At 40.2% G+C, this 14,251-nt stretch overlaps 1 protein-coding gene across 2 annotated transcripts in view; it reads left to right on the forward strand.

Annotated features, from left to right (window-relative positions):
* The window catches only part of slc38a3b (solute carrier family 38 member 3b), a 29,434-nt gene that overhangs the window by 4,981 nt on the left and 10,202 nt on the right, over window positions 1-14,251 (forward strand). Inside the window, exons 2-8 of one of the 2 annotated variants that reach the window (XM_061727304.1) lie at window positions 5,763-5,897; window positions 6,258-6,278; window positions 6,442-6,523; window positions 6,630-6,745; window positions 8,583-8,656; window positions 9,165-9,257; window positions 10,032-10,113. In XM_061727304.1, the coding sequence (XP_061583288.1) occupies window positions 5,806-5,897; window positions 6,258-6,278; window positions 6,442-6,523; window positions 6,630-6,745; window positions 8,583-8,656; window positions 9,165-9,257; window positions 10,032-10,113 (560 nt within the window). In that variant the 5' untranslated portion in view covers window positions 5,763-5,805. The remainder of the gene's footprint in view (window positions 1-5,762; window positions 5,898-6,257; window positions 6,279-6,441; window positions 6,524-6,629; window positions 6,746-8,582; window positions 8,657-9,164; window positions 9,258-10,031; window positions 10,114-14,251) is intronic. The other variant, XM_061727305.1, reaches the window with a different exon arrangement.

Consider the following 14,251-nt stretch of genomic DNA (forward strand, 5'->3'; position numbering starts at 1 on the left):
CAGTTTACAGGAAACATTGCAAATATCATTAATATACAGTATGAAGAGCGTTTGGGCCTAATACTGAGCCTTGTGGTACCCCACATGTCACCATCCTTTCTCAGACTTTTCATTATTTATCTGAACATATTGATAACGGTCTTCTAAATATTTTTTGATCCATGCCTTTGCGACCCCCCTAAACCCATATCTTTCAAGCTTATTTAATAATATCGTGTGATCAAGGGTGTCAAAAGCCTTCTTTAAATCAATGAAAACCCCAACTGTATATTCATTATTATCAGTATTTGTCGAAATATTGTCAATCAGTTCCATAACTGCCATTGTGGTAGAACGATTTGTTCTAAAACCATATTGCTGGTCACTCAGAAGGTGATGTTTTTCTATGAAATCTTCCAGTCTGTGTGCAAATAATGTCTCAAGTATTTTAGAAAATTGAGTAAGTAGAGAAATTGGTCGATAGTTAGAGAAGTTGTGCCTATTACCATTTTTAAAGATAGGGATGACCTTTGCAATTTTCATTTTTTTGGGAAATATGCCTCAGTCAGAGTAAAGTCATACTTTTACTGTTCCTTACAGAGAAGTTGATTAAAATGCTTTGAACAGGGAATAGATGCCGTCCAGTTGAACTAACAGCCTGTCGATTTAATGTAAAAAAAAAACATTGGAATGCTCACAAAAACACGATTCATTGCTGAAAGTGTAGATGGTTTATTTTGTGACCTTTCCATTTCAGATCAATACATTTACTATCCTTATTAAGAACCTGGGTGCTATACCTGTGTGCAAGGATATAAAAATCAGCCTTAAAGAAGAGTCTTGTTGTCTTCCCACACTCTATAGCATGAGTAGCTTTTATTTACTTATGTTTTATACTTGTCTTTTTTTCTTTGTTTGTTTTCTTTGTTTGAGTTTTATCATTAGCCATATTTATTATGTTTACCTTTCATGGTTGCCTAACTATAACCAAGTGACAGACAAGATTAATATTAACCAGTTACTCCCAATGGAAACACAGATGAGGACACTTTTAGTTTGTCTGCTTGTTTCATGCAGTTGAAGAAAAATGTCACACGTGTCATGAGTTTATGTAGTGTTTTTTTTTCACTGAACTGGGTACCAGCTGTTTGCCAAAGCCCTATATGCCATATCACATTTAATAAAGGTCAAATGAATGCATTCTGACATTTTATTAATTAATTAATTTATTGATGGTTCACTGCCCAGATAGATTATAGAAGCTGCACTGCACTGTAATAAGGTAGTTTTAGCCATCCGTATTTTAAGATGTAACATTACTTGATGGATTTGATTAATAGAACAGTGCATCTTGATGGTTGATTAAATAAACGTGTTCATCTATTTTCATCTGTTGTCACACTCTTCAGTCATCCTTTTTAAAAAAAACTGCTTCAAATGTACATGGAAGTGACCAAAACTGTAATATAATTACCACATAAATACAGAGAGTTAAAACAAGGTTTAGATGGATGTCTTTCACAAGCCCTTTCTAAAATGTAATTTTATTTTGGCCTTAGTTGTAGATGAGGTAAAGACATTAACATACGTTTTCCAGGTATCCCAGGATGAACCTTTAATTGCATTCATATGATTTTTTTGATTTTTTTATTAATTTGAAATATCCATCATTTAATGCAGCTCAATATCAAATGGATATTTTTAAATGAGATGTTCTGTTTCTTAGAGTTATGAAATTAAGTGTATTATTTGTTGTCTGTCAAATAGCAAATATTTTTTCCTGTTCCAGTAAGTTGTATCTTATTTTTATTGGGCAAATGTATTAATAACTCGTTTTTGGCTCCTTCCTCCAGTAGAGCGAGATTCAGGTGCCGGTCAGTAACGTAGGACCTGTGTCTCGGCACAGCGGAGCACTCTTGGCAGAACTTCATGTGTTTCCTCATTTACACGTGTCCGGACTACTAGCCACCCCCCCCCTACCCGGCCATTCCCTCCACATGTGGATGCCATCTTTCATGTCCAGCCAAAACAAATAACAAATAATAATGGTGTGAAAGATGCTGCACCGGGTTGCTCTAATGTTTCATAAATAGCCGGTAGTACTTTAATGTTGAAACAATAGTTACAATGTGTTCATTCTTGTTCATTTGAAACATTTTGAAGTGTCCTACAAGTCCAGTCTATCAAAATGGGAGGTTTCACGTTTGTGTCACCTGTTATTACAAGAGTGCAAAGATGTAGGAATGATCTCAAGAACCCCTAAAAGAAAGATTCAAATACATTTATTTCTTTTTGGTTTTCTTGAATTATCAAAGGAAGATACATTTCACTATGTGAAGGACCAAAACAACTGTCCGAGTCATGATCTATGGTCCTGCAGGGGGCACTGCATTAAGAGCTTCCATCTATATATCCTGGGTAAGGGACTGCTTTGAAAAATGTCTGCCAAGCACTACATGTAGTCTACATGTGGAGTTACATTCACAAATTCCACTTAAAACTTAATTTTGCAAAAACAAAAACCTCATGCTAACCTTGACTAGGGACAGTGTGTGCTTCTCTAAGGCTTGCTTTATCACATATTCATAAATACATTCATTTATTCAGTAATTTATTTGATCCATTATGTCCAAGAAGTCAAAGATTTGGTTTACATCTGGATAACTTGGCATACAATTTTGAATTATTTATTTTTGAATTATACAGTTCCATTTGGATTAAAAACTTTTTTTTATTGTGGACTAGCGGCCTTTCTGCCAGATTCACAGTTCTAAGTTTGTGTTTATTTATCTTACTCACATTCATTTACTTTACTGATATTCCACTCTTAATCATCTAATCAATCGACCCCCACACCTGATTATTGCATCCAGTATCCTTCAGTTGCCTCTGATTTTTTTTCTGGCAGGTTTCTCCTTTATCTGCAGTGGCATGGTGTCAGTGACACGCTTTGATTGTACAGCATGAATAGCAGTAACGGTGATCCTCTGGCAGACTGGACAATGAGAACATTACACATTTATGTCAGCGGAAACTGCAGACAAAACACCATTGTCCTCCTAACTTCACAATCTTAAACTGTGAAGAATATTCATTTGTGTCAAAAGGGTGGTCTATATGAGGCTATAAAAAGTATTTTCTATTTGAGAATCAAGTCAAGGTTTGATTTAGCTTTAAGAGCTCTTTTTTTATTTTATTTTTCTAAAACACGTTTTTTTTCACTATACATCTGTGGGAATATTCAACTAGCATTAGTTTTTTCTTTCCTTTTTCTTGAGTTGTGTGTTGTGTATCCTGCATCCAGAGGAATACTAGAAAACCAAGCAATCCTTTATTCATTTCATTTTTTTTTTAATGAAGCACCTCTTTGTCTTCTGAGTGTACATGTAATCACCTACAGAAAGTGATAGTATAATCTATAATTATGGTATCACAGTAATAACTGTTTTGTGGTGTACTTTCTCAAGAATTTTAGCCTCATAGGGGTGAATGTGTTTTTGTTCATTATAGAGAGCACTGGGTGATGGTGTGGAATTGCAGCAATACCTTGTCGATTCTGTACATTTACTACATAGAATAGTAAACAAAACTCAGAAAAATCCAGACTTTGACCTTTGATGATGTGGGTTTAACATGTTTGCTTTCTTTACTGCTAGGACGTAACTTTCGGCCATACTTTCCATGTTTTTATCTCATCCTGTGATCATTTTCAGCTATATAGAGTACCATTCAAATTATGGATGTGTCTATTGCAAAGGTTCAGGAAACGTACTGAATGAAAGAGCAAAATAGGTCAGGGCTCTAGTGGCGGAAGTCACTGTGTCAACAGTAGAGGTGAGTAATTGCTGCAAAGAAACAACACATGGGATGTTGGCAGTCGAGGATCAACTGTTAACAAAAGTCAAAATGGTGTTCAGTGGAGCGGAAACGCCAGTGAATGACTGCTATTGGTTTTAGAGTAAGAACATGTGAGCCAAGACTCCAGCCACCTTAGCCCTATTGAATGGTGGTTATTGGATGCTCCCATTTGAGTTATTGCATAAATCCTGCCTGTGATTGGTTTGGTACAATCTGTACCAGTGGAAATAGCTGTTAATGGGAGGGACAGTAGAGTCTATATGAGACTATTTGTGAGTGAATTGGTATGACCAGTCAGGTTAAAGTACAGAAAAGCCGCACAATTAATGTGGCTGCTTATTAATGCTCTTAGTGTATTGTCAAACTGAATTGGCCCGGTACTGCCAGCCAGGAGGAGAGAGCAGACCTTGCATATGAGCTTTCAGCAGCTCAGTTCTCAGTTTTAACAATCAGAAGGAGCATAGACATTGCACAAATAAAAAACATTGCTCAAGCAAATGCTTTTAAAGGGAACCTATTATGAAAAACACGTTTTTTCTTGTTTTAACATATATAAAGTGGTCTCCCCTCACCCTGCCAGCACAGGGGAGACAAAATACCATGAAATTCTGCAGGGTCTCTGACCCCCGCCTTACAGAGTCCCCCAGTGTCACGTGACCTTTTTTTGAGCCATTCTGAATCTGCGCCTATGGTCACGTCACCATAGGCGCTCATTTCCATAGGTTCAGCCTCCGCTGCTGAAACCACGCCCACAACCAGCTCTCTCCGCTGCTGGAGCGGTGCTTTCTTCAGCCAGTCGGACGCGGCGCCGCGGATCCGGGTTAAATCATCCAGGTTCCCGGGTGGTTTGGGAGCTGGGTCCTTGGGGGTCTGTCCCAGGTCGGACCAGCTTCACCCTCCGAGATTTTGAGCCAAATCTGTCGGTTTGATCCCCGGTAACGGGCGATGCGCCGCGGATGCGCCCCGGAGCCGATCTGTGCGCCCGCCGTGGGGTTGCGGCGCCCGTCGCGCAGCATCCGCCGGGCAGATCCGGCTGAAATTCCGCTGGTCGGTCCCCGGGAGTCCCTGCTACCAGTCCAGGCGGGTTCCTGCGGTCCCGGCCGGTCGGAACCACTCAGATTCCCCGGTTAAAGCCGCGGTGATGCGCGCTGCTCCAGCTTACTTTCTGGTTCCCAAAGCGGGGTTTCCGACTAAATTGTCCAGGTTCCCAGCCGCTTTGGGAGCAGGGATTTCTGGGGTACGTCCCAGGCTGGACCAGCTTCACCCTCCGAGATTTTCAGAGAAATCTGTTGGTTTGATCCCCGGTAACGGGCGATGCGCCGCGGAGCCATGCGCCGGGCGCCCGCCGTGGCTCTGGGGCCAGCGTTCAGCATGCGCCGGGCAGATCCGGCTGAAATAGTGCATAAATGTTATTTATATACAACTCATATTTTATTTTTTTAACAATAAAGTTGCCATTTGTGAAAATTCAGTGTTGTGATAATTTACAGGCTCGGGCTGCTCTGGCGGAGCAAGGGTTTATTCTCCTCCCCTGCTACACGTCATTCAGGGAGCCAATCAGCACAGAGCCTCATTATCATACCCCCCCCTTCCCTTAGAATGGAGCACAGAAAAAGGGGTTAGAAGCGGTAAAACTAGTGACAGGGCCCACAGGCTGGATTTCTGATTTATGTAGAAAAAACAAGCTTTAGATTGTTTTTAAGACATTCAAGGCCTGTTTAAAATATACATTAAATGCCATAATAGGTCTCCTTTAACAGAAAATCTGTTTTCATAACTGATGAAATAGGAGGCAGTTTCCTTTCATAAGGTGTCTGACAAAATATATTTTTGCTGCCTTCAAGCATACAAAAATGCACTACAAATGATTGCATCTGACTGAAAGAAATCATATCTGACTCCTGCCCTTCTACCCTTTGTTCTAGATATTCAAGGCTTGTTAGACAAAGGGGATCTGTTAGAACTTGAATGATGGAGACGAACATATTATCCAACGGGAAGAGTAATGACCTCGGACGTGACACGGGTATACCGATGAAGACAATGCTGGATGACGATCAGTGAGTAGTCTTCCCTTTCCCCATACAGAGATGAACAGCTTTAACGTCCATAAAACAGCATGGAGTTTTCTCTCTTTACACCTCTTTCATTTTGTCTTTCTGGAGTTATACTTATGTGAAAACCACATCATAGTTGTTTAGTGTAAAGCAAGTTAATGGGTATTCTTTTTTACAAGCAAATATCAGTGCAAAAGCTATGTTTACTTGTGTACCGGGGAAAGTTTCCCATTAAAAATAATCTATCAGATGTGATGAGCAACCTACAGTATAACCTACTTTCTGCCAAATACTGCATTTGTTTCCTTTAATGCATGTTTGCCTTGTTTTTATGCCTGGCGCAACTGGGGGACCCTTTTACAGAAATGGCACTCAAACAGTCAGGTATGTCTATCATGACTGTTTTAAGGGTTTATAAACAAGGGCTTTTCTATCACTAAGAAATAAATGAAGCACGCGCTTTGCTACTTTCTGCAGCAGATAGGTGCACACATTTCAGAGGCTGGTAAAGAGATCTTCGATTAACAGCCATAACTTTGACCCACAGATTTGACGACCCCGACGGAGGAATGGAGTGTGAGGAGTTTTTGCCCAGTGAAGATGGAAAGAAACCTACACGTTTCACAGATGTAAGTGAGAAAGCCCATTCGTATTGACATTATGGAAAAGATGAAAAGAAAAAAGTTTGTTGCTATTTCGTGCATTCTCATGTTCTGTTTTGTCAAACTTATTCAGTTTGAAGGAAAGACCTCTTTTGGCATGTCAGTCTTCAACCTGGGTAATGCCATTATGGGCAGTGGAATCTTGGGATTGGCCTATGCCATGGCCAACACTGGCATACTCCTCTTCTTGTAAGTAAATAATATGCTATGGAGGGGTTTCTTTTCAGTGCCATTGCAGAGGTGCATGCATAGCTCTGGGGCAGAAAGAAAAGCTTGTTCCAGGTTATTTTGCAGAACCCAGCTCCCACTAGATGCAGCATGGAAGTTACCTGAACATTGAAAGTGTCTGCAACGTTCATTTAATTTAGTCTCAAAATGTAAAGCTGATACCATGTTTTAGGACTATCAATTTTAACTACAAAAATAATATAATTGTATGAATCTTTTGTATAACCATTGGAAAAAAGATTCAAGATGACAAAATAGGTCCTGAAAAATCAAGATTTTTCAGGGGAATTACTCAACCAAGAAAACTGAGGCATCAGACTGCTTTGGTGGCACAATTACAAGACTTCATATATAGCTTGTCATGATGTCTCGCACCATAATTGTATCCCCTGATATGCCCCCCTTCTATTCATACTATATCTTCTCATGTCCTCATCCCTACCCTAGTTGCCGCATATAGGTCCCAGAAAGCCCACAGCTCAGAATAACAAAGTTCAAGACTCCAGTTAGACCAATCTGGATTGGTCTTGTACTCTCCTCTGCTCCATGCAGACAGCCAGGCAGGTTTGTGTTTGTTTTGAACTGAACCAAGAAGCAGATACAGAAGTGGAATGCTTGTTGAAGAGTGAAATACTTGAATCTTGGCAAGAGGAGAGATCTGAGCAGCTAAGGACGGGACTTAACACCGACTGGCGCTGTCAGTCGGTGATCCTAGTGCTCTTCGTCTGTTTTTATGTAGCTGCAAAGAGAACGACTAACACAATTGAAATAAAGGATGGTGCAGGTGTCATCTCCAATTGTGAAAGCAGGTATTTTAATGAAGAGGACACAGGGGACCTCTAACAAAATTTAGCTTGGACAGGTAATACTAGCCCAGAGTAGATGAGTTACAGTAAATGCACATTAACTTATGTGCTTGATTGCAAACAATTTGCAGCCAAATGGAAGTATTTCCACATCTTTTAACAATGCTTGCAGCTGCTTCTTCCACTATGATTTGATGGCTGTTCAGCCAACAGCATGCTGATGAAGTTCCATTGCTGTATTGTCTGCAACTAATAGAGCAAATGAACAGAAAGAGAGCTGGGATTGTTGTATGATGATCTCATATTGGAAGTGGTTGAAAACTTCAACAGTGGTAAATTGACATTAATATATACTAATAACATTGACTTCAAATCTAGTTTTGTAATATTTACACAATAAGCGGGACATTTTAAACCCGACTGTGACTATTTTTATCGCTGCTGCAAACCAGTCCCTCTGCTTACAAATAAGGGCTACAGGTCATCATTTCATGTTAGTCTTGGCTACAATAACTGCATAGTTCAAATAACAGGTGAAAAAAATCTGACCGTTGGGGAATGTTGACCTGAGAGTCCGGCTCACACGGGCTTTGGCCTTTGTGCCTCCGCAGGAGAGCAAACGTGATTCGGGAGACAAAAAGGGTTATGGGAAACAGCCCGAGTAGCACTATTAATCCCTATCAATGGAGTTCATTTGTGTGTTTTTTTTTTAAAAAGACTTCAATAATGTATTTTTCTGTTAGAGGCTTGTCATTTTTTTCAACTGTTTGTACTATGCTGAAATAATTGCTGGCAAACCACATACTCGAGGCTCAGCTGCTGTCCAAAATTGCCAGACTTACTCGTGCTAAATAAAAGAGAAAGGTGCACATAGCACAACAATACTTTTTTTTGTACAAAAATGGACAGAAGTGGAATCAAGAGCAATAAAGCAGACCAAAGGTAAAATATCCATAGCTCTAAAATGCAACCATTTGTGTTTTATGTTACAGGTTTCTTCTGTCTACAGTAGCAGCGCTATCATGTTACTCTATCCATATGCTGCTCAAATGCTCTGGTATTGTCGGTAAGTCCCGTCTTATCTCAGGTTCTTTGTAATAAAATCACAGGACTGTTGGTTATTAATTATTAATGTAAGGTATGACATAGAACGTCTTCTTTAATTTTGGTGAAAAATATTCAAACTGATCAAGGCCTATTTAGAAAAAAATGAATACATTCGTTTCATGGTGATAAAAATTATAATTTTTTAAACTACCTCTCCAGTAAAAAATTGGGTCATAGTAGTTAAATTGTCGTTAACGTATGATAACGGATTTAGTTTCTAGTTAGAAAAACATGCCTATTGGCTTAGACTAATCATGTGTAGGTAATGTAATAATGTTTTTCTGGTGGGGGGGTTGTTATGTAATCTGACATTTGGCAATTTTTTTAAATGTTATGTCAAATACTAAGACTAAAGAAAGAAGGGATTACATTTTCCTTTTCCCATTTTCTTGAGTGTTTTATTGTGTTGCTGAAAGGGACATCTTACCAAATCTACCTGAGTGTTATTGTTTGCAATCTGCTTACAGGAATTCGAGCTTATGAACAGCTGGGGTACAGGGCCTTTGGCACTCCAGGAAAAATGGCTGCTGGGATGGCAATCACCCTGCAGAATATTGGTGGTAAGCAGCCACAGCGACTCTTTGATTCATGGGTTTCCAAATGTATTGATTCTCTGCAGACTCCTAAAGCGAGCATGTGAATTATACGCCATTAAATAGGCTTGACTTCATAACCGCCTCACCCTGCCACACATATGACTATATCCATTTATAACCATTGGTATTGCTTTTGCTTTTGTTCTTAGTTATAAGCATGGGATTTAGGGAAGTATTTCAAGAAAACAATAAGAGACCTGTTGAGAAAGGCTGTACTGTTTATGGTGATGACTTTGAACAGAGCTTTTCCTACAAAATGAACAGCATGTGTGACGAGATGTCTCGAATCAATGTCCTGCTGAGACAAATGATGTGATAAAATTGGTTGGCCTAAAAAACAAAAGCAAAAGCAACAGTCTCAACAGGATCAGTGCAACACCATGATCGCCGTGATCTGATCTCATGTAGCTCTATACAAAATTGAAATGAATGCAGTTACTTGGCAAAGGAATAAGAACTGGGGGGCAAAGCAACGTTTGTTTACAAGACTGTCTGTTTTAAGTGGAATGATGTAGTATAGTTGTAAGTCTAAATGCTTTTCAAAAGTAGTAACATTTTTGGTAAAGGAAAAAACAACTTCATCCAGGCCACACTAAAACACAAAAATACAACGGACATGACTGGGATAATGAGATTCTGCTCTGTCACATACATGGTCTAATAAATGTGTTTAAATGTCTTTACTTTGTGCCATCATATCTGATCTATTCATGTTTCTTCTGCCTTGTATTATAACAGCTATGTCCAGCTACCTGTATATTGTTAAATCTGAGTTACCGCTGGTCATCCAAACTTTTCTGAAGACAGAGGCCAACCCTGAGTGAGTATTATCATTGTTTGTTTTCATTAGCAACATCCCTGTGCTTGTGTAGGTGAAAGGCAAGAAACTACAGGTTAACCCACAGAGCAACCTCTGTGTGCAGGTCAAGGGGTCTGGCTGCTCACGTTGAGAGTAAATATTTCACTAAGCATTGATTCAGTTGGTGTGGGTTGGTGAGAATGGATGGTTTGAATTGGCTGACGGATGGGAGGGCCGTGGTTGGGAAACTGCTACAGATGTACACGACACAAAACCTCACAGCTGTCAGTGTGTGGAGGCAAGTCCTCGTCTTTTCAGAGTCATACCACAGACAGAAGTTGCGTTTCCATCACCCCTAGATTTGCGCAAAACACTTTTTTATACCTTAATGGGGTGGTTTTTCCAGCAAAGAAGCGCTTTTTGCACATCTGCACGTCTCTGGCAGCGCTGGATGTGACGGAGTCTGTAAATCTAAAGTAATCAAAATCTAGTCTCTAACTGTTTTTGGCTTCAGTAATAAAATGTAGTTGTGCCATAAGACTACTTAATCAATGTGCATTAATGCATCTCATGCAGGCTTTGCCTTCTTCATCTGTTGATTATTTACACAGCAGGGGTAGCAGCAGTCGCAATAATTTGTCCAAAACTAAAAATGTTTTCATCCATCTTCTTCAAAGTGAAGATGTCCTTTTTCTTTGTTTTAAACAGAAGTCTTGAAAGACGAGATATAGAGAGTTACGGTATTGTGGAGAGTTACGCTCATAAAAAGAAAATTACTGTTTGATGGAAACACCGACCCCCTGCTGCGCTACCTTTATCACAAATTCTGAGTTTCGATTTATTTTGCAAAAAAGTGTAATGGAAATATATCCATTACATTTATGGCTTAAGGCCATAAAAGACTGAAGTGGATTCCAGCTGCCCTTTTGAAATTAAAAAACAAAGCTTGTGGTCAAAAGGGACTGCAGCTACAGCCAATAGATGCTCATCTCCGAGGACTGATGTTCAATATCCCAAAGGATCCAGCAGCCTCTACTCTTTCTGTTGCCTCCTTTTTTTCTATTTCTTTTTTTGGCCCCCAGAAAACTGTCTCCAGGACTTGTGGTTATCATTTACTGCTGATTAATTTTGGACTGGGATGAACTATATTTAGATTCCTATCCATCACACAGCAGCATAAGATCATCCCAAACTTGGAGTCTTAAAGAACTATCTTAAGCGGCAGGAAGGAATCTTGCAACAGATGGCGTGGCCTCCTCAGAAGTCCTGGACTCCATGTAGAATTACACAAATAGACAGAAACAAGCCATCCTATACCTACAGAACGATTCATAGAATTTTCCAAACTTTTTCTGACAAACCTATCTCCCAACAGTGTTAGACGCTTCACTGCTGTCGACACTTGCACATTAAGTGTGAGAACATCTCTTCATGTTTCATGCGTGCACACGCTCAAATGACAGCAGCAGGTGGTTGAGAATGGTGGTGCCAAATTCCGAGGCTAAGCATGAAAACAGCTCAGCACAGGGGCAGCTTTCACTATCCATTTCCACTTGACGCTTCTATCGTTGTCCGAGTCCATTGCATCAAAAGAACTGAGGGGAAGGAGGAGTGAGTGCCGGGGCTGTGGGTTTATTTATGACCAGAGGTTCCTCGGGTAGAGAGCAGTGACGTGTGAGAGATGAATAGAGTCATGGTGTTACTATGGCTACATGCTGATGTACATATAGATTATGTGATATTCTGAGGATTATCAGATGAAACACCAGATTTGTTTCATAGTTTAGCTCACAGACAGAATCAGAAATTTGGATCCGGCCAAAATTGGAGACTTGATTTTAAAATTGGAATTGAAGTCACTAAAATGAGGAAACAGTCATTTCCACTATAGACAATGTGAAAGCAGTAACCCCTAGTTCCCATGCTGGAAGCATCGTCATTCCTCATCCTACATCCTTACTCATTTCAAAGCAGTTCAAGCCTAATCCATTGTGGAAGTAATACAAGTTGCAGTTCCTAAACTGACCACTAGGAGTTTTGGTCACCATAGCTAGAATTCACATCTGTGACAACTGTAGTGGGGCATAATTATATTACGGTAAGCAACACATTTTGTATAATTAGAGGTGTGGTCTTTTGATTGGTGGCTGCCGATATTATTAGCCGATAGCTTGCTGTTGTTACTTTTACCTCTTTGCATTTAACAGCATTTTTTAGCCCAACAGAGGATACATTATCATATTTTAAAAAGAATGTGTTTTGTAGTGCTCCCAATTGTACTAACAGATTGCCATGACTGGCTGGCCTGGAGGTCTCCGAGGAAGAAGCTCAGCTAAGCGGCAGGCAGCTTGTGCTTACTATGCATCAGCTAAATGCAGCAGTCATTTCTGGTGTAGCCACCAGAAGGACATTTGAAAATAGAGGTCCCACTGTGAACATTTGCTGACAGCTCTGCTGTGGCCCCCGGCTCCTTGAGGATCCTCCCAAACAGAAGTCTGCTATGACCCTTGCCCGACTATAATGTTTCTAGCCCTACACAATCCCATAAACAAAATAATGTAAGTGCTGCCTGAAGTGACGGGCGGTTGCTCAAGGGCCTTATCCTGTGGGGTTAGGAGCAAGGCGAGGTTGCAATGCTGGAGCAGGGAATTGACAAAGCAGCAAGTACTGGACCCCTCTAGGGACAAAAGTGTCTAAAAGGGATAAAAGCCTTGCCAAACTAAACTGGGGGGTCTTTGCACCATGGGGGCAGCTTTGCTTCTGTCAAAAGTTGAGGACTTTTCAGCTTTCACATTAAACGCTAACATTCGCCAACCAAATTATGTCCATAAAGCCAGAGCTAACCAATACAACTTGTACATTTGGCCAGGACTGGTTGAAAGAACATGGCGTACTTGTGTCGCGGGAGGACATTTCATTGGTTGTTTATGCTATCACAAAGGTATATTTGTCACAATATACGTGGACATGACGTAAATTGGTGTTTATCACCGTCTGCCATATTGGGCGGCGATAGTATCCACTTTCAGCTTCTAAGCAGTGAGCTTTTTCCACTGACCTTTTAAGCTACACAACAAAATAACAAATTAATCTTTGGTTTAGCTGGCGGCAGCAAATGCGAAAAATGCCTAACGTTGAATCGGACACTTAAGTTTTTATTTTCATCTATGTGTTGGTTTTTTCCAGTACTTCCAAGGCCAAAGCCTGGTTAGTGGAGCCTAGCCGGCATTCAGGAGCATGCAACCACCTTGCTGATGATAACCTAAATGTAACTATGAGTTATCCTCAAGAACTTGGCTTAGATTTGAACTTCACACTTGAGTGGCCTTAACTTGGCCCTCGTGACTGCCAGGTGAAAGCTGATCATCTGAAACGACCTACTGACCAAAAGGCCAAAGAAGACATGACCTGCTATCTCCGTGACTTCCTCTGTTTTCAAAGGACCCGTCCACATATGCACATGCACAAACAGACACTTCTTGTCTTACAGATCCCGTATGGTCCCGCCTTCCAAGTCGCAGTAGACAGCTGATTTTCCCGATCAGGTTTCATCCAGTGTCAAGAATAACAGGATTAGCTGGTTAAAAAGGGGGCTGTGAGGGCATAAAGACCTCTCTCTACACAGTGTTTAAGAGATGGTCGTGTTTAACGGGTTGACAGTAATTTCTGTAAGATGCTTGGAGCTACTGATGTATAATTGCATCAAAGTAAGTCTATTCACATGACAACAAAATAATATTTAAACATGTACCATTTATTAACGATAAAATAATGACATAAGTGATAAATAAAAGAAAAAAATTGTCATTATTCTGTGCATTTTTTCTTTTAGGAATAAAGCAATTTAGTTAGTTAGTTTAATTCAGCACTGGCACTCAGCGATAAACCTGTGACTGCATCCTGTGACCAACACGCCCACACGTTAAGAATATACGCCCCATGTGATGTGGGCTTAGGCTATATGATGGAGACGTTTTTTTATGGGAAAAATTCAGAGAATGTTCATTCTAAGAAAGACCATGCGGTGCCCACATATAAGCCATTATGACACAGAGACACAGCAGAGGAAAGGCGTTGTTTCTGTCCTCCCCATCTGTGTTGGTTCATCGTCTTGAAAGAGTAATTAATTCGAGATACATTCGTCGATGCTAACATACAT

This window comes from Cololabis saira, chromosome 8 (genome assembly GCF_033807715.1).
Source record: "Cololabis saira isolate AMF1-May2022 chromosome 8, fColSai1.1, whole genome shotgun sequence".
In the NCBI taxonomy this organism is placed as follows: Eukaryota; Metazoa; Chordata; class Actinopteri; order Beloniformes; family Belonidae; genus Cololabis; species Cololabis saira.